Source organism: Ambystoma mexicanum, chromosome 3q (genome assembly GCF_040938575.1).
Source record: "Ambystoma mexicanum isolate Mex_15411 chromosome 3q, UKY_AmexF1_1, whole genome shotgun sequence".
Lineage (NCBI taxonomy): Eukaryota > Metazoa > Chordata > Amphibia > Caudata > Ambystomatidae > Ambystoma > Ambystoma mexicanum.
The window spans coordinates 739637810-739659359 of NC_090926.1; the positions used below are offsets into that span (position 1 = coordinate 739637810).

The 21550-nt window shown below is 46.1% G+C and overlaps 1 protein-coding gene across 1 annotated transcript in view; it reads left to right on the plus strand.

The window, feature by feature from the left end:
* The window catches only part of UBE2O (ubiquitin conjugating enzyme E2 O), a 1359828-nt gene that overhangs the window by 931045 nt on the left and 407233 nt on the right, over positions 1-21550 (plus strand). The window contains exon 10 of the mRNA XM_069654680.1: positions 224-378. Coding sequence (XP_069510781.1) covers positions 224-378 — 155 coding nt within the window. The remainder of the gene's footprint in view (positions 1-223; positions 379-21550) is intronic.

A 21550-nucleotide genomic window follows, 5' to 3' on the forward strand; every position in this document is an offset into this window, starting at 1 on the left:
TGGGCTCTCCACTGATAAACCACCCTGTTGTGTTAATGAAGATTGCCTTTCTTTTAAGCCAGCACCCAATGAAGAGACCAAATGTTAGTGCAAGTTCTCCACTGCTTTTTTCCAGCACAATTCTTTAGTGCAGGTTATGGACTCTGCTTTTACTTCTGCAAGTTTATCATTTAATGTGCTACCAAAATCTGCTGACCCTCATGTTCTCTTTCCTATTTTACAGGGTGGCAGTTGAGGTAGTTACTACAATGACCTCGGCAGATGTCATGTGGCAAGATGGCACAGTGGAGAAGAATATCCGTTCCAATGATCTGCTGCCTGTTCATCACCTGGACAACAATGAATTCTGTCCGGGCGATTTTGTGGTGGACAAGAGAGGTATGAGTGGACTATGCGAGGGCAAGGATTCAAATATGTGGGTTATTTGTTATATGATAGGTGAAAAGGGGTACAGGAAGTTGTTGGTCAAATATGGGAGGGGTATGCAGCATTTATTCCATATGTTCAAGTTAGTAACCCCCACAGCAGCAAAGTAATAAAGCAATTAGCCGGCGTTTATGAGAAAATGTATGAAAGTACCTATGCTTGCTTCATTGACTGCCAACATCTTAGCATTTTGAACAACTATGGAGAAAAGGCAGTATGCCAAATGAGCCCTAAAAACCTTCTCAAAATGACCACTCTTGAACACTTTCCTGTACCATTTTTGTCGATGCTCTTGGAAGGGACATGACCTAGCCTTTTTGATCAGCATGAAACTATAAATTCCACATTAAATGCCAGGCATAAAATAAGCAGTGTTGGATAGCAATTTGCTATGCAATTCTGTCAGTTTGCTAATCAAATGGACACTTGTGTAGCAAAGATAGCTATTTAAGTTGCCTTCTTCAATGAAAGCACAGCTCGCCCTGCATTCCTCTTGCCCTCTTTTCTGTTCACCTCAAGTCCTATTGGAGAGAAAGAGCTGCAGTAATTATTTCCTCCACTCTTACATGCCAAAGGCATGTGTGGGAGTGCTAGGCGAGAATTTATTTTACTTTTTCAAATAATTTCAAACTAGAAATAATTGTGATGATACTTTTAATAAGCTTTCTATGTCCTTTCTGGAAAAGACCAAAATGTAGGTTGTTACATAATGCATAATGAGAGCATTGATACTTAAAACAATGCTTCATCTCCATTCTTTACAGTAAAGTTTAGGTTAGTGTATCTAAATGTCATTGTTTCAACTATTTTTCATTTTGTTGGGGAAGATGCATCATATTGACGAGTGAACACTTTTGAAAATATACATTATCACATGGTTAAATGCTTTTGATGGCAAACCTAGTTCGGTAACATGAAGGTTGCATACATCTTGGGACTGGTGCTCAACCCATGAGCGACCCCATACTCCCTTACATTCTACATTACCCAGTTGCTTTATACCAGGTACCCTGAAATTGAGATGACCAGAAACTACAATATTTCATCTAGTTTGCTCAGTTCTCTGCCTGCTATGCAAGCCACTCTGCTTAGTCTTTCTTTCCTCTTTGATAATGCATACAAAAGTGAGCTAGATGCTTAAGCAAAGTAGTTATCAAGAGTTCCATCCAATCTTAACATTTACAGATCTATTGCAATACCAAACACTGTAGTTAGCCCTCAGAACTCGCTTTGCTTTATTATTATAGTTGCATTATATATTACCACCTGCAGGAGACAGCTGGCCAAACTGTTTTCAGAGCCATTTTATCATATGTATTTGTGTCCATTCATGCAGCTAACCTTTTACATTTACAGACACTGAGCTGTGGCTCGCAAAGTCCTTTCCTTCCCCCAGTCGCATTGTCGAGTAAATTTTATGGAGGGCGAGTAGCATTTGCAAGAGATGCTTGAAACCTTTAACACTTACTTTGCAGTAAATGTCAAACAAAAGTTTCACTGTGCATGGCTGGCCTCTGGGTGGCTGCAGTATGCCAAACAAGGCGGGTTTGATGTGAAATGCACCATTGTACACAAATCACATTTTAAATTTGTTATCCTCTATCGCAATGGGTCGAGTGCATTTCTTTGAGGTTGAATAGGGAAACTAAGTTACCTGACCTGCAGGTCTAGCTGAATTGTAAAGAATATGCAAGGCCCCCTCTAATGTCTTATTTCAGTGGTACGCAAAACTGCTGTATTGTTGCTCATTTCATATCTTGGGTACAAATAACTTCCGGTGACATTAACCATATTAGTACAAAAATCGCTAATCAAATGGGTCTGTTTGCAAATCAAAAAAATGTTAATTAGCAAACTCTGGGTACTGCTTGCTAGTCTATGCACAGCATGTGATTCTAAGCAGACCCACAGGCATCAGAAGACACGCATTACTTACCGTAATCGTATTTCTGATGATTGTATCTGTTTAGATTCACATGCGCCCACCCTTCCTCCCCTCTTGGAGTAGAAAGAACATAGATTTCTTACTACACCTTTCTTCTGTACTCGCTCACGCAGACAATAAGGCTCCCTCACGGCAGAAAGAAACAACCGGTGAGACCTCGACCCGTGAGAGGTTTTGGGTACACTACACATTAAGGAAAGTGTTTAAAATTGCACCCATGTCAACGTCCCTTTCGATCTTTGAAAAAAAAATGCAGTACTCTGCGATTACCACTAGATGTCGGACTATATGCAGAGCATGTGAATCTAAGCAGATACAATCATCAGAAATAGGATTACGTTGAGTAATGTATGTCATACTATGGCAGAAGGCAAGCAGATTTCAAACCATCCTGAAAAATAACCTTGATGCAGCAGATAACACTGGACGCATCCTAGCATAAGGCATGCACATCAAGCGCCACGCCTGGCTCAGACAATCTGGGTTTAAGTTAGAAACTCAGGCCACCCTCCTAAGTATGCCGGTGGAACCTAGTGTACTGTTCGGGATGGCCGTTGAGGACGCCCTTAAGAGTGCCAAGGAGGAATGACACTCTCAAATCCCTTGGCCAGTTAACAAACGAGCCCAATGTTCAACAGGGCTCCTAGAAGGTTTCAGGATCGGGGTGCTCAACGTTCCTCAGGCTATACTCGGGTGGACAATCCTCATTGTGGGGTCCACCCCAAGGAAAAACTTCCTCTTCCAGTTTTCAAAGAAGAAACAAAAGGGCCAGAGGAAGACAGAACCTCACCTGGCAGAGGCTCCACCCCTACAAAACAATGATGCACCGCTACAGATCCCCTCCCATGCCACTCCAGTAGGAGGCAGAATTTCACACTCCACCCACGCATGGGAGGGGAGAACGTCAGATAAGCAGGTCTTGTCCACCTTGGCATGCAGGTATTGTATCAAGCTTTACAAAAACCACCCTACCGGCCGCCAAGACAGAGAAAAATGTCAACAGAAGAAAAACTCATCTTGTTGGAAGAAGTAAAGGCACTGCTGGAGAAGGACGCCATAGAGGGTGTCCCAGAAAATCAGGTAAACAAGGGTACGTATTCAACCCACTTCCTTGTGCCAAATGAAGACCTTTCCATGCGCCCATTACTAGATCTGCGCCCTACAAACAAATGTCAAACCCCAAAGGTTTTGTACACCCACACTCCAAGAAGTAATCCCAAATGCATACTTTCATATTTCAATGCTCCCTGCGCACAGAGAATATCCATTTCAAGATCGCAGGAGTTCACTACCAGTTCAAGGTACTCCCGTTCGGTCTCGCCTCGGCACCAAGAGTATTCACTAAAGTTCTTGCAGTAATGGCAGCACACCTGTGCAGAAGGTCCTTCCCAGAATAGCCTTATCTGGACGACTGGCTAATTACCAGGTAATTTCCTGAGATTTGCAAACAAAATACTCAAGACAATAGACCTTCTGTTCAATCTGGGCTTCTCTATCAACTACAAGAAATCAAGCCTAGCACCCAGCCAAATAAAACCATTTCTAGGGGCTATTATAAAAACAGAGGAGCTGGCTTTCCCCTCAAGAGTACAAACTATGCTGTTGCAGGTACCTCAATGTCGGTCGCCAGATAACTACACAAAGCAGTGCGCTTGCTCGGGATGATGGCCTCATGTATTCACTGGGCTCCACACGCGCGCCTGCAGCCAATGCAGGAATCGTTAGCAAAACATTGGTCTCAGGCAAGCGGTCAGTGGGACGATCTAGTGGTTGTTTCTCTGACCCTGGTAAAGGCTCTTCTCTGGGCTCCACCAGCCCAGGCGATCCAAACTACAGACGCCTCACTCGCCGAATGGGACACATGCAACTGCCCAAAGACATATCAACTTCCTAGAACTCTTGGCAGTCCAAGGCTCTTCAGGCCTTTCAGCAACATCTTACAGGTCAAGCAGTGCAGGTCCTCACAGATGGGACCACTGCCATGTTTTACCTGAATAAGCAAGGAGGCACACACTGTCTGTCCAAGCTATCCCCAAAGATATGGAAGTGGGCACTCAATGGAACATGTTCCTAACTCCGCAACCTGTTCGAGGGGAACTTCATTCTCTGGCACACTCCAAGCAGATTCCCTCTACCAGAAGAACATGAGTGTCAACTTGACAGATATCCTAGACAAAATATTCCCACAATGGCGTCTTCTCCCATTAGACTTGTTCGCCACAAGCCTAAATGCACAATGCCCAGACTGTGTCCAGGTTATCCCAGCCAGGGAACAAGGGGGAACGCCCTGTGGATGAACTGCTCAGGGAAATTTGCTTCCAGTTTCCCCTGACAACACTCCTGAGCAAAATAGTGCGCAAGCTGCACCAGGAACAAGTAAATCTAATCCTGGTTGCTCCTGAGTGGGCGAACCAACCTTAGTTTCCTCATCAGCTCAAACTGGCGTTGTGCGACCCAATCAAGCCCCTGTGCCTGTACAACATGCTAACACAACCCAAGAGAGCATCCCTCCACATGCGCCCCCAATCTGTGAACTTGGCAGCCTGGCTCCTGAAGTCATAGAATTTGGCCACTTAAATATTCCACAAAGCTGTATGGATATCCTAAAAGAAGCACGAAAACCCAACACCAGGCACTGCTATTTCAATAAGTGGAACAGATTTTTGATCTTGTGCACGTCACAATCACAAAACTTAACAGAATGGTCCCGAGCTAACATTCTACATTACATGCTTTACCTACTAGATTCCGGCCTAGTTTAAACTCCATCAAAGTGTATCTGGCGGCCCTTTATTTTATTTATATAGCGCAAGGACAGAGCCCGCAGGTATAGAGGTGCTAGACAAGACCTATATACACAACAGGTAGTCATAAACAGCTTGGCTGAGTCTAATCAAAGTGGGAATCGGCAAACAGTTAATCAGCAGGAAAGTGCAGTCTTCAAGCCCTTTTTAAAGACGGAGAAGGATGTGCAAGCTCATGGGTGGAGAGGAAGCGCATTCCACAGCCTCTGTGCTGCGTGCGTAAATGACCCTTCCGACACACCAGATCATTTGGAGTATTGCGCCGCCAGAAAGGCGGTAGTGTTTGAGCGCAGTGTCCTGTGAGCAAGCAACCAGAGAAAATGTTTGTGCAGATATTCTGGGGCCAGGCCAAATATGCATTGATGTGTTATGCAGTGCACGCGGAAACAGGACACGGTTATTCACTGGCAGCCAGTGCAGAGCCTTTTTGGCTGAGGCGACATGATCACAAAGTGCACAGCATTATTTTGGACAACCTGTAAACAGAAAAGTTCACCTTTTGGTTACGTCCAGCTTGGGCTCTGATTGCGGGGGCGTTCATGGCACAGTTTGTGCTGCTCAAAAAGGGCCAAAGCTGGGCCAACAGTTTTAGATAATAAGAGGAACAGGAAACCAGGCTCCTCGCATGTGCTTTCATTGACATTGACAAGGGTGACTCCCAGAATCTTAACCTTGGGTTGTACAGGTTGTGTATTGGACAACCTGATATGTTGAACTGGCAATATTCCTGACTAGGTTTCTGTAGTTGAGGAGCTGTACCTAAAACCATAAGTTCAGTCTTTGAGTGCTAGTCTATTAATCTTCATTCATGCTTGTATGTCCCCGTAAATACCGTTGAAGGCAGTGGAGTCAGTGGTATAATCACCTGACAGACATTATGCACTGTGTGTAATCGGCGTAATTAGCGTAAGTGATCTATGCTGCATCCAATTGTTTAAATATTGGGTGCATAAAGATGTTAAACAGCATTGGTGAAACACAGGAACCCTACGGCAGGCCGCAGAAGACCCGGACCTCTTATGCCATTGTGTCCTGAAAACTCTTGCAGTGCGGTCCGATAGAAATTATTGGACCCATCTTACTGCTGCATTGGAAAAACATGCTGTGCTACATAGTCTGTCCGCAAGAATAGAATGATATACAAGATCAAATGCTGCAGACAGATCTAGTAGCACCAGTAGTGCTGAGTTCCCTTTGTTAAAAATGTTAAACATATTGGTCTTAAGGTCAAGAAGAGCTGACTGTGCTGAAACCCTGTCGGAAGCCTGATTGTTTTAACCCAAGAACCTTGTATCGAAGTAGAAACTCCTTGATCTGTAGCTGTGCCACTTTGTCGAGTATCTTCAACTAAAGCACATTCGTAATAGGCTGGTAGTTTCCCAACATGTTCTGGTCCAGAGTGGGTTTTTGAAAGTGGTCAAATCCGGGCCTCCTTGAGGTTAGTGGGGACAATACTTTCGTTAAGAGGTTTATGAATTTGGTGATGAGGAGCAAGTTGGTTGCCACATTCTTTGACTATTGAGGTGGGACAGACCTCTGCCTTGCAGTAAGTTGGTTTTAATTGACTGTGTACCTTACAAAGGTATTGCTCCGTAATGGGCTGAAAATCAAATTTGGCAGAGTCCATATTGGAGCATGTCCGTGGGGGAGTTGCATTTGCTCTGACCCCAACGTTGGATTTAGTTGTACGATGTATTTGTATATTCTCTATTTTGTTCATCGTGGCCTGTTGGATAGATGTATACCAACTAGAATCTTTTATCACCTGCGAGGCCTTGTCAGCTTGCACTACTTCACAAAACAAGATGTCCTGGTGGAAAGTTCCTGTCATTTAAGCATTCATGGAAGGGGTGTCACCCTTCTCCGGGTTGGGATCTTAATGTTGTGCTCTCCAAGCTCATAGATCCACCCCTTGAGCTAATGCACAAGGCCAGCCTAAAACATCTGACCTACACAACTGCCTTTCTAGTAGCTATCATCTCTATAAGATGAGTAGGTGAGCTACAGGCTTTGCCCATACAAGACTCTTTCTTAATATAGAAGTACAAGGTTGTCCTCAGAACGCACCCTCGGTTCTCACCCAAGTTACTTTCAAAGTTCCATGTTAATCCATAAAAGTTCTACCTTCTTTCAAAATCCATCTAACTCAGCAGAAGGAAGCCTCCTTAAACTTGATGGCAGTCTTGTACTATGTGAGCAAAACTAAACCTCTAAGGAAAACAGACCAACTCTGTTTCCATAGTACCTGGAAGGGAAGGTGATCACGTGTCAAAGAACACCATCTCCAGATGGATAGTTAAGTGCATCTAGCTCTGCTATTCCCTATCCATGAAAGTCTTACCTTTCACCCCCAGGGCTACCTCTACCAGAGGTACAGGAGCTACCTTAACTTTCATTGCAAACGTCCCCTAGACGCTATTTGCAAAGCTGCTACATGAAGTTCCATCCATACGTTCACACAGCATTATCATCCCCAGGGCTACCTCTACCAGAGGTACAGGAGCTACCTTAACTTTCATTGCAAACGTCCCCTAGACGCTATTTGCAAAGCTGCTACATGGAGTTCCATCCGTACGTTCACACAGCATTATTGCATTGATGCTCTCTAAAGCAGACTCACAGGCATGACAAGCGGTCCTAAAACAACTCTTTGCCACTAACTTCTCACTTCCCAGCTCCTTCTCCCAATACTGCTCTGTAATCTATGCAGAGCATGTGATCTAAGCAGATCAACAAGCCTCAGAAAGGATACATTACTCAACGTAATCATATTTCTGATGCTTGTATCTGCTTAGATTCACATGTGCTCACCCTTCCTCCGCTCTTGGAGTAGAAGGTGCATAGATATTTTTCTGGCTTTATCGCTTCTCTGCTTTATTACATCTGTACTGACGCTACACTTCATGGTACCTCATATCTGAAACAAAACAATCTAAGGGACCTCAACGCGTGAAGGACAGTGGACGTCACACTAGGGAAATTATTACTGACCCGCCCTGGCGACATCCCTTTTCGAGTTTCGAAAACTAATGATGTAATACTCTGCGACTACCACTAGATGTCGGCCTATGCATAGCATGTGAATCTAAGCAGATACGAGCATCAGAAATAGGATTGTGCTGAGTTATGTACGTGTGTATATACATATATATTCACTAAAAAAAACTTTAAGGGGACGTTATGGTTAAGTTGCGCTACTAAAAACCTGTGAAATTCACTAAAACTTCAGAAACGTTACATTATGGTTCAAAGTAAAACCGAAAACCCCCTGAAATTCGCCAGTTATTGTAGGCTAAGCAACCATACCTGCCCGCACCACTGTGCACTGCTAACACTAACACCCAGGACATGAAAGATGGCATCACAAATGTCATTGACATCACTGATGATATCACATGTGTAGCCCCTTTGTTTTTGTTCACTGCTATCTATATATATATATATATGTGTGTGTGTATATATATATATATATATATCAGTAAAAAACTTTGGTAAAGGGACATTATGGTTCAAAGTAAAAGCGAAAAACTCTAGACATTCGCTAGTTATGGTAAGCTAAGCAACCATAACTCGCACCACCTACGTGCATTGCTAAGACTAACACCCACGACATGAAAGATGACATCACAAACCCATCCGTTAAAGTAAATGTTGCCTTAAGAACCACCTTTCGCAATGTAAATTTATTAAAAAAAAAAAATCGCATTCACTCATGTACTTTATATTTCTCAGCAAAGGATATAGACGCTATAAGATTTATCAGTAATAGTATAGATGTGCAAAGAAGTAACATACTACGGAAAAATAGGATTTCTGGTTATAATCCGGCCCGCCCCTCTACAAAACAAAATCCTTTTTCAAGATTGTCATTATCGAAAGGAAAGGCGGTTGTTGCATACATGGGCCGTCTTCATTTTCCATGGCAGCAAGCTAAAAGCAAAAGTATGTGCTGAGACGCAGAACCTCTACAAAAACATACAGCGATTGCAAATCAAAATCCTTTTTGAAAATGGTCACCATAGAAAGGGAAAGCAGTTGTTGCATACATTGCCCCTCTTCGCTTTCCATAACAGCCTCCAAAAAGCAACAGTACGTGCCGTGACGCAGAACCTGTAAATAAGGCGGTTGCATACATAGCCAGTCTTCATTTTCCATGGCAGCAAGCTAAAAGCAAAAGTGCATGCCGAGACGCAGAAAGGGAAACTGGTTGTTATATACATTGCCCCTCTTCGCTTTCCATGACAGCATCCAAAAAGCAACAGTATGTGCTCTGACGTAGAACCTGTAAATAAACATACGACTTATAATGTGGTACCTTACATTTCGAAATAATAAACAGGATTTTAAAAGAAAGTAACATTTCAGAATTTGTAAAGTACTTTTATTTAACAAACAATGTTCATGGTGAGACATGCGCTGTTCTTTTCGCATACACAAGTATGCATTTCTGTTAAAGCAACCGCTTTGTTTGCACAGGTATTTGCAATACGGTGCCATTACTGTTGCCTTACACCATCATAAATGTTATGTCACTCCTAATAGCTAGTTCAACGTAGGGACAGAGGGGGCCAGGCCTGTCATCCCATAACATTATAATGGACAGGCAGCCGGTCACAAGCAGTTGCATCTGGCTTTGAAAGAAGCCGTCACTTGGTATCTGGAAACCATGGCACGCACAGTACGGCAAGATGTAGCTAGGCGGAAAACGTAAGAGAATCTGTGCCAATACCCAACCTTTAGGAAAACATTTCAAAACGGACACAAAGATTGTAGAAAGTAGTGCACAAATGGAAGTGGACAAACATGACATTTTATGGAATTATTAGCATTGACCATGGGTACATATAGTACAAGCTTACAAAGGCCGCAAAACAGCAGTCGCCGTAAGGGTTAAAAAAAAAATGCCAACTACATAGTGAGAGGGTAATTCAGTTATGAAGCCAACATGAATGGACAAGCATGAAAACAATTACATGTCTTGATGGTACACAAGACCAAAAAAAGTGCAAACTGATAAACCTATGTGGGCAAGCATAACATTTGAAAGAAGAAGAAATAATGCAAACAATGTGCACTCTGTTATTGAAGGAAAAATGTAACTGCGCAAAAAAAAGTTACATTGTCACAATTAGTGTTGGGTAATATAAAATTAAAACGCGGGTCGGTGTAGAGTCGTCAAAATTAAACTTACATGATCTTGACAGCCTCAATTTGCTTTTCGCACAGTCAGACAGCAATGTGTTCACAGCAAAGAATCTTTGTGAACTGATATTTCATGTTTCTTACGATTTAAAAACATAACCTTATCAAATGGTATGTTTTTCCAAGCTCTCATTCCTTGCATAGCTTTTGAAGTTTCCCTTTCGCTTATGGTCAAAAAACAATAGCCCCTTATGGATTGACTTGGATGCATGGGCCTACTGAGCTCGCAACCAAAAAAGCAAATGAACTGACCTTCACTCGGAAGGCAAATACATTCTCACTTTGCAACAACATATGGCAATCCAATCATGATGACCGCTACTCCCATACGCCTCCAGAACCACTGTTTCCAACAAACACTCCAGGTGGCGGGCTCAAATTTCAAAATGTAGGACGCCAGTCCGACTTCAATATTCTGAAAACATTGTAACACAGACCGCAGGCATTGGGCACCGTACATTGAGCACCAACTTCCACTTTACCGTATGAACTTTTTGGCAAGAAAACGCCACTTTTTGAGTTTGCGCTACCACATTCCATCCCAAGCTAATTAAAGCTCACCTTCGGAAACAGTATTTCATAAGTATAACAAGTCATAGGTGTATTGTTTTATGTTTTACCGGCGATGTCCGTGTACACCAAAACATAAACGAAAGATGACGCACTTCACGCTGTTACACAGCCAATCAGTGAAAACCCCACATGTCCGCGGACATGACGCTACAGATTAGCCAATCTATTTCTTGTCCGCGGAGCGAACAGGGAAGTGTGACCACAGAGCGGACATGGATATCACTAAATTTTTCTGACTTACTTTTTTATCGTTTTAAAGAAAACTACTGGACGAATTTTCACCAAATTTACAAAAGCACGCTTTCAAGACCAAGCCGCTGCCCCTACCGCAAATTTGGTGAAAATCCGTTCAGCGGTTTGGCCTGTAGGTGTGCGCAAACTCCCCCCCCCCCCCCAATTCAGTCTATGGCAAAAAAGATGATTTGGGGACCCCCCCCCCTATAACTTTTCCCCTCCTGGACCAAACATCACCAAACTTCGCAGAAATAATTCAGAGCGGCCCATATACTTTGCAAAAAAAGGTTTGGTGAGGATTCGTCCAGGGGGAGCAGAGTTATAAGCCGCCTAAAAAGTGCTCTTCCTATGGAAACACCAACTTAACCATAACTACACAGCCACTACCGTGGCTGAGTAATGTATCTATATATATATGTGTGTGTGTGTGTATATATATATATATATGTGTGTATATATATATATTTCTGAGGCTTGTGGAATCTGCTTAGATCACATGCTGTGCATAGGCCGACATCTAGTGGAAGCTGCGGAGTATTACAGTTTGTTTTTCGAAACTCGAAAATGGGCGTCGACACAGGCGTGCCAGTAATACTATCCCTAGTGTGACGTCCACTGTACCCAAGATCCCTCACGCGTCTAGGATTCTCAGATTGTTTTTTTCCGCCATACTGGTCGGAAGCATCTTGCGGAGTCCCCTGGCCTTAGCCATACTTTTGCTAATTATTGAAGTTTAAAATTATTTATTGACATCCTTCCCCACCCCAACGTCGACACTCGACGACGGCTGGAGAAGACATCGACCGTCGGCTGCTGCACGACGGATCTGGGCCTCGGAAGGTCGCTGGCCTCGGCCCGGGCCTAGTAGGCCGCTGGCCTCGGCCCTGCAAGTAGGGAGAGTGGGGGGTGGTACATACTCTTCACTCTTGGTATATAGGTACACCTTATATATTTCCTACACTTACCAGCCCGCTGCCTCAAGGTGCGTATGGAGGGTACCCCTTTCCAATTCTGCCCCAAGTGCAACCGCAAATACCCTTGGGTCGACAGGCACGCCATGTGCAATCTCTGCTTGCCGAGGGACCACCCCGAAGCGAACTGCAGAGCGTGTAGTAGGTTTAAGCCTAAGACACTTAAGGACCGTTCGACAAAGCGTTGGGCCCACCACGCCAGGCAGGCGGCCATGGCAGCGGAGGGCGCCTTCAGCGATGGCAGCGACGCCGTACTTTCGGACGGCGAGGGCATTACGGCGTCGAAAGACTGCCGAGCGCAGGTCCCCGACCTCGGAAGGTTGTCCGGCAGGGCGGCTATGGGGAAGACCCCCGGCGACGCAAGCCCTACACACCCTACACACACTAAGCACACTAAGTCCAACCGAACCTCGACGACGTCGACTTCTCGGAAAGAGGCACAGATAGAACGGTCCGACTCGGTGTCCTCTGGGCGCTCTCGATCGAGATCGCCTCATGACGCAAGGCAATCATCCACTCTTGCCAAGAGTGCCTCGCTCCCTAGATTAACGGAAGTTCGATCGTCGGAAGACGAAGACGACTTCCACCCCCAGGCCGCGCTCCAGGAGACCGAGGCCGCAGTTAACACCAGCGAGGCCCCACGCTCGAAACACACAGATACCTCTCCCGACCCTCGACGCCAGGCGTCGAAAGTCTCTGGGGCCTCCAAGGGGCAGGGAAAACATTTTTCCACGCACGGGGAGGGGGGGAAACAGCGGAAAGCACAGCCTTCCACTCCTGTAAGACCAGCCTTCCACCCTAAGCAGAAAGACAAGCACAAATCTACTGGGACATCAACATCCAGCAAGGGTACCCTTGATAAGTCCTCTATGTTGCCTACTAAAGTCAGACCCTGTTCCAAAGAATGGTCCAGTGAAGACATAGACAAGGTCATGTCAAGGATGTCTTCCTTAGCTGATTTTTATGACAAAAACCCAGAACATTTCCTTTCGTATGACCCTCGAGGGGCCACACCCTCAGGCTCCTCTGATCCTATCCCCCTAAGTAAAAAGGCCCGGTTCGAAAGACCTGAACCCTTCGAGGTGCAGCCTTACTCTACTCCACACCCCAGATACCAAGGACAGCCTTTCCCTGAAGGGGACCAGGAGTTTAAAATTATGGAGGAACAAACCGGGACTGAATACTATGCGGATGATGAGGACCTGGAGGAGGTAGAAGATGAGCAGGAAATTTACAGAGTAGATTCCCCGGTAGAGAGCGAAGCCCCAGTTACCGACTCGCCAGTTGATAACCAGCCCCTCCTTAATGAAGTTCTCGCTCGCGCAGCAGAACATTTTCACATCGACACCCACGGTGTACAGAAGGAAAGGGACTTCGCAGAAGAGTTGGTGGGAGAGAGGAGGCCGGTCGCTCAGACCATCCCTATCCTTAAATCCATCCAACGTAGAATAGATCCATCCCTGGTGAATCCTAACCTCACCAGAGCCGTCAACCCCAGAGTCGAAAAACTTTTTCGGGCAGCCCAGTCTGACCCTCTTTATATAAGAGGACATCTTAAACCAGACTCCCTAGTGGTTACCAACACTCGGAAGAGTGCTGGGACACCCTTATCGTCGTCAGAAGCTCCTCCCGACAAGGAGAGCAAAAAACTGTACGGGTTTGGCAGGAAGGTAGCCTCAACGTCCGCCTACCAAGCAAGGATTGCAAACTCCACCACCCTGTTGGCAAGTTACAACTGCCATCAATGGGAAGAGGTCGCGGCGCTCATAGCCTCTGCTCCTGAACCGTTAAAGGGCCAGTTGGCTCGGATCTCGGCAGAAGGGAGAGCCGTGTCTGGTTGCATATTAAAAGCAACTTTCGACGCCGCTGACAACGCAGGAAGATTGATAGCAGAAGGTACTGTTATCAAGAGACATGCGTGGTTACGGCAGTCGGGGTTCAAAACAGAAACCCAGGCTTCATTAATAGACAAGCCGGTGGAACCCGATCTATTGTTTGGGAAAGCGGTCGAAGACGCACTTAAGAATGCCAAGGACGAATACGAGACTCTCAAATCCCTTGGCCAGCTTACCAACAAACCCCCTAACCAGTGGGGAACAGTAATTTTCGTCGCCCACGCGGCCAAAATTCACAAAGAGGCAACTATGCCCAAGGACAGGGTACACAATGGAACAACAACCAGCAGTCTACCCAAAGTTACGGCAGGGGTAACAAGAGAGGTCGTGGAAGAGGCAGCCCCAACAAGGGAGGTGGCACGCCTCCACCAAAGCAGTGACGCTCAGTTCAGGGTCCCTTCTCACGCAACCCCAGTAGGGGGACGCATTTCCAACTTCACCCAGGCTTGGGAAGGGATCACCTCAGACAGATGGGTGCTGTCAACAGTGTCCACAGGATATTGTATAGAATTACTGCAGCGTCCCCGGAACCACCCTCCACGACAAAGAATACACTCCTTAGAACATCAGAAGATCCTTCTCGAGGAGATCGCCATTCTGCTTGAAAAGGACGCGATAGAACTCGTCCCAGGACACCAGGTAAACAAGGGTATCTATTCAACTTACTTCCTTGTGCCAAAGAAAGATTTGACAATGCGCCCAGTATTGGACTTGCGGTCTGCCAACAAGTATGTCAAGCCCCAAAAATTCCGTATGACCACGCTACAAGAGGTAATCCCCCTACTAAAACCTTGGATATGAAAGATGCTTATTTTCATATTTCCATGCTCCCAGCGCACAGAAAATACTTGCGCTTCAAGGTGGACAGTCGCCACTACCAATTCAAGGTACTGCCCTTCGGGATAGCTTCAGCACCAAGGGTATTCACCAAGGTACTGGCAGTGGCAGCTGCACACCTACGCAGGGAGGCAATCCCAGTGTACCCTTATCTGGACGACTGGCTCATAACGGGGGAAACCCCAGGAATTTGCAGGTCAAACATTCAGAGGACTATCGACCTCCTCCACGAATTAGGCTTCTCTATCAACGAGAAGAAGTCAAGTCTGGTGCCAAGCACCTCAAAACAGTTCCTAGGAGCAATCCTAGATACTCAGAAAGGGTTGACCTTCCCTTCGGAAGAGAGAATTCGGAATATACTACTGCAAATTCCACATTATCAGTCAGGTCAACAAATAACAGTACGCAAAGCAATGCGGTTACTGGGCATGATGGCGTCATGCATTTACCTGGTCCCCCACGCGCGTCTGCGCATGCGTCCCATGCAGGAATGGTTGGCGAAACAGTGGTCTCAGGCAAGTGGTCAGTGGGACGATCTAGTGGTCGTTTCGCCAACACTCGTACAGAGCTTACACTGGTGGACAAGAGAGAATCTCGCAAGGGGAAAACCCTTTTACGATCCCGAAGTACAGGCAGTGGTGACTACAGATGCATGCCTGACTGGGTGGGGAGCTCACCAGCTCACCATCTCCACCACACAGCTCAGGGTCTCTGGTCTCACTCAGTAGCCAAGAACCACATCAACCTGCTAGAGCTTCTGGCAGTATTCCGAGCGCTTCGGGCGTTCGAGCCCCATCTGCTAAACTTGTCGGTGCAAATCCGGACGGACAGCACGACAGCCATGTTCTATCTGAACAAACAAGGAGGGACTCGTTCGCCAAATCTGTCCAAGCTTGCCCAGAAAATCTGGATATGGGCACTCAGACGGAACATCTTCCTGTCATCACAACATGTTCCAGGGGAGCTCAATTCCCTAGCGGATGCCCTAAGCAGAGACTCCCTCCCAGAAGAACACGAATGGGTCCTTCACAGAGATATCGTAGAAGATCTCTTCTCTCAGTGGGGTCCCAGCCAGACTCCCAAGGGAACGCCCTGTGGATGAACTGGTCAGGGATGTTTGCGTACGCTTTTCCACCAACTCCTCTCATCAGGAAGGTGGTGTACAAGATGAACAAGGAATCGATGACGCTCATCCTAGTTGCTCCCATGTGGACGAGACAACCATGGTTTCCACACCTACGCAGGATGGCGGTGTGCGAGCCCATCAAACTCCCAGCCTGGTACAACCTACTGTCCCAGCAACAAGGTCAAACAGTGCACCAGGAACCCAACTCAATGAACCTGGCAGCATGGCTCCTGAGGTCATAGTTTGGGCATCTCAATTTACCACAGAGGTGTATGGACATCCTAAAAGAATCCAGGAAACCAAACACAAGGCACTGTTACTTTGACAAGTGGAAGAGATTCGTTATCTGGTGCCAAAATAAACAAATCAACCCAGTTGATTGCACTCCTTCCAACGTTGTAACATACATGCTCCACCTGCTGGAGCTGGACGCAGGTTTGGTTTTTAACTCTCTGAAGGTACACCTGGCAGCCCTCTCGGCTTACACCACATCCCATAACAAAGTATCGTGGTGGAAAGTACCAGTAGTTAAAGCCTTCATGGAAGGAGTAAAGAGACTTCACCCTCCTATTTCGAACCCACCGCCAGGATGGGACCTCAATGTGGTGCTAGCTAAGCTCATGGGCCCCCCTTTCGAACCCATGCATAAAAGTAGTCTCAAACACCTGACTTATAAAACGGCCTTCTTAGTAGCCATTACCTCTATAAGAAGGGTCAGTGAAATTCAGGCTCTGTCAGTGTAGGATCCTTTCTTTACTATCCACAAAGACAGACTGGTTTTACGCACACACCCTAGGTTCTCACCTAAATTTATATCTAAGTTCCATGTAAACCAGTCCATCGAGCTTCCGGCTTTCTTCCAGAACCCGCAAAGCTCGGCTGAGGTGAAACTACACACCCTTGATGTGCGTAGGACGGTCCTCTACTATGTAAATAAAACCAGACCGCTAAGGAAAACAGATCACCTGTTTGTCTCCGTAGCTACAGGCAGAGAGGGGGATCGCGTCTCTAAAGGCGCGATCTCGAAGTGGATTATCAACTGTATACAGCTGTGTTACTCTCTTTCTGAAAAAACTCTGCCTTTTACGCCAAGGGCCCATTCTACTAGAGGCATTGGGGCCACTCTGGCTTTCATTGCAAATGTTCCCCTCGACACCATTTGCAAAGCAGCTACTTGGAGCTCTATTCACACTTTTACTCAGCATTACTGCATTGACACTCATTCCAAGACAGATACACAAGTGGGACAAGCGGTTCTAAGACACCTGTTTGCTCATGACCCTTCTCACATCCCACCTCCTTCTTCTGGTACTGCTCGCTAATCTATGCACAGCATGTGATCTAAGCAGATTCCACAAGCCTCAGAAGGGATACATTACTCACCGTAATCGTATTTCTGATGCTTGTATCTGCTTAGATTCACATGCGACCCACCCTTCCTCCCCTCCGAGAGAAGGCGCATGATTGCTTGTAGTCTTACCTTTCTGTCTATCTGCTTGGATTATCTGCACTCACGCTACTCCTCATGCTTCCTCATGTCAGAAAAAATACAATCTGAGAATCCTAGACGCGTGAGGGATCTTGGGTACAGTGGACGTCACACTAGGGATAGTATTAGTGGCACGCCTGTGTCGACGCCCATTTTCGAGTTTCGAAAAACAAACTGTAATACTCCGCAGCTTCCACTAGATGTCGGCCTATGCACAGCATGTGAATCTAAGCAGATACAAGCATCAGAAATACGATTACGGTGAGTAATGTATCATATATATATATATATATATATATATATATGTATTTTTTTTTTAATTTCTTAGGCTTGTGGAATCTGCTTAGATCACATGCTGTGTATAGGCCGACATCTAGTGGACGCTGCGGAGTATTACAGTTTGTTTTTCGAAACTCGAAAAGGGGCGTCTAACTAGGGCGTGCAATTAATACTATCCCTAGCGTGACGTCCACTGTATCCATGATCTAACGCATGTAGGACCCTCAGATTTTTTTCCGCCATACCAGTCGGACGCATATTGCGGAGTTCCCTTGGCATTAGTGAATTATACTAGGATTATTCTAAAAATGCCCTGTTATTTCCATCCTACACCGAAGATTGATGCCGGTGAAGATAGAGGACACCAGCCGTCGAAACTCCATGACAGACTTTGGGCCTCGGAAGGCCTCTGGCCATGGCCCTATACAAGTAGGGAGGGGTGCGGGTGGTCATACAGACTCCCACATTTATTTCCTACTTATACTCGCCCGCTGCCAAATGAATACATATGGAGAGTACTCCGGGCAGAATTTGAAAGAAGTGCAACAGGAAGTTCCCCTGGGTAGATAAGCACAATAAGTGGAATTTGTCTCCCACGAGAACATCCTGTTGAGCCTGTAAACTCTTCAAGCCGAAAACACTTAAAGACCACTCCACTAAACGCTGGGCCCACTACGCCAGGCAACGAGAGGCCAAGAATGCCGAAGGGGCCTTTAGCAATGGCAGCAACGCCGACGTATCAGATGGTGAGGGTAGAGGGGTCACTTCAGACACCCACGTGCAAGCCCCCGACCTCAGAGGACTGGTCAGCGGGCCAGTTATGGGGACAACACCCGGCAGCAGAGGCACAACCCACACCACTCCCACTAAACACATCAGCCCCCGCTGTGACTAGACACGCATGTCGAGCGATCGGCAACAGAAGGCACCGAGAGAGCGGTCCAACGATTGTCCTAGGCGTTCGCCATATGACAAAGACCAACCGTCCACGGTTGAAAAAGGTGCCGTACTCCCAAGAGTTCTAGAGGCTCGATCGTCAGAAGACGATTCCGACCTCTATGCTCCCAAGTCTAAACATGTAGCGTCTGCTCCCGAGATTCGACACTATCATTTTTCCACCTCCGAATCTCGATGCAACGCTTCAAAGACCACCTCTGAACCTCAAAGCGATGAGTCGAAACCCTCGTAAACCCCTAAAAACCTCCGGAAAACATTCCTTTAGTCACGGGAAGGGGGATAAACAGTACAAGAGACCTTCAGAACACCATAAGGAAAAACAAGGCCCCTAAAGTCCAAGGTCCCTGACACTACTCCTAAGGGTAGAATTGTCCCTCCCACTCCTTTGGATATGGGCATGGATGAGGAACCAGAGCAAGAGATGTTTATTCCCAGTTCCAAGGAATGGAACTCAGCCGATGTTGATAGGGTAATGAGAAGGATGTCTTTTTTTGTAAACTTCTACGAGAAAGACCCTAATTATTTCTATAGCTATGCAAACACACCAGCTACCGCTGCCCCTTTGGGATCCAAGGACTCTAAACCCCCTACTAAAAGGCTCCAGCGCAGGGATTGGTTTCAGACCCTTTGCTAATTGAACCTTTTTTTTTGTTTTAATTTCTTTTTATTGATTTTATGCAAACAAAACACAAACCAAACAAGCAGCATAATCATAATAGTTCCATTACACATCAATTTATCTTAATCACTGCTCCCATAGCCCCTCCCTCCCTCCCCCCCCCATGAGCCTATTTGTCTACCTCATTCAATGTCTGGCACATGCGGCCAGGTTTCATTCTCTTTGGAGTCTGTTAGATCTGATATTACTCCAAACAATTCTGCTATTAGCGATTTCCAAGCCAACAGGGTGCCCGCCTCCCCTTCTCCAGCCAGGCTACTCGCTTCTTGCCATGCCACCGTTTCAGCCTCCGCCCATTTCTGCAAGTCCTTCCACCATACATCCACCTTAGGCTTGTGGCATTTCTTCCACCCCATGGCAATCCTACGTTTTGCAAGCACATACGCCAGATTTCTCAGTTTCTCAATATGCTTGACTTTCCGTGCCCTGGGGAACCCGCCCAGTAAGCAGGCCCAGGCCGTGTCTAACAAGAGTAACCCCCTTGTCAGCCAGTTTCTGCGCCACTTCTCCCCAAAAACACCCAATGATTGGGCACGACCAAAACATTTGTCATGTCTACGTTTTCTAAGTTACATTTGGGACACGCTTGTCTTCCAGTGTTTCGGAACTTGAATATCCTCAAGGGGGTCATGTATGCCCTATGCGGTACATACAGCTGTATTTGTTTTAATCTGGCATTTCTAGACACTTTTTTGTGATAGCCCAGGGCACGCTCCCACACCCCATCCTCCATTGGGGCCCCCACTTCCGCCTCCCAGTCCAGTCTCAGATGTGTCAATTCTTTCCCAACCTTAGCCATCACTATCTCATACAGTCTCGAGATCTCATGCCCTCCTTCGGATATATCATATATTGCTCCCAAAACTGCATCTGGTTCTTCTATCAAAACTGTCTCTGGCCAGGAGTTCCTAACCATCCGCACCAATCTAATGTACGTGACATATTGCCCTGTATGTAGCCCTGCCTCTTCGTTGAGTTCTACAAACTCCTTAATGGACCCCTCTAGCCAAACATCGCCTAGCGTTACCAGCCCCACCGATTCCCAGTAGGTCCTAATAATCACCCTCAACTGATTGTTAGGCAGAAACCTGTGCAGTTCCCTTAGGGACCACTGCAAAAGATTTAAGACTACAGGTGTTGGCAGTAAACCCACTTGGTAGCAGTCTGTACCACCCAGATTTACCTGGTAGCTGTGGCTGAGCAGTCAGACTTCCCTCAAGAAGAGTTAGGCAGTATGCAAAGTATACACAATAGGTACCCAGATACAATAATACAAGCAAACACTGACCAGAGCTTTGGTATCAAAGTATATAATTATTTATTTAAAAACACAGTTTGAAACACTCCAGCACTCTTATTGTAAAATATTCTAAACACAGTTACTATTGTAATATATACACCCCTTTTTCCTTATCAGATAAGTCACTGTAAAACACCACTTATTTTCATACAGAGGTGAGCGCTTAACTAGATTGCACTCCAATAAGTTTGTGAGAAAGGGAGGGAAAAAGACAGAATATGGAAAGGTACACCACTCTAAGATTCAGGAACACTATTAGCAAGGCAGAAGAGCAAAAGTCACTGGTGAGCCAAAGTCCAAAGGCTGGGCCCACTCTTAGAGAGAGCAGAGCATAAATGCGCCCAAGATCACAAAGTTACACTAGGCTTAGAAAGTCTTGCAGAGGGTTCAAAAAGAGTTTAGAGAGGCTTAGGAAAGTTTTAGCCAGGGTGTCCCAGGCTAACCCAGGTTCGAAAGCCGGGGGCTAAATCTACCCCGTACAGTCGGTAGCAAGGGAAGCCAGGCGTGACACGGTGCCTTAAGTGGGAAGGATCCTCCAGCGGTGGCAGTTGTTCCTGGTAGTGGGTGCAAGTTGCGTCGTCGTCCAGGGGAAGAGAAGATCTCGACTTGGAGGAAAGATGAAGGTCGTTGCACTACCAGGGCAGAAACCAGCCGCAGAGTGTTCCGGTTAAAGGTGGTACCTTTTTGTTTCGCGGTCGTGGTAAAACGTGGTATCCCGGTTGCCGGGGTGCTTGGCACGGGCAAGGCGGCCATGAGGTACGTCGGGAAGGCGAAAAGACTGTGAAACTGGTTATCCCCACCAGTCAAAGGAAGAAGACTCTCCGGCGGGGGAT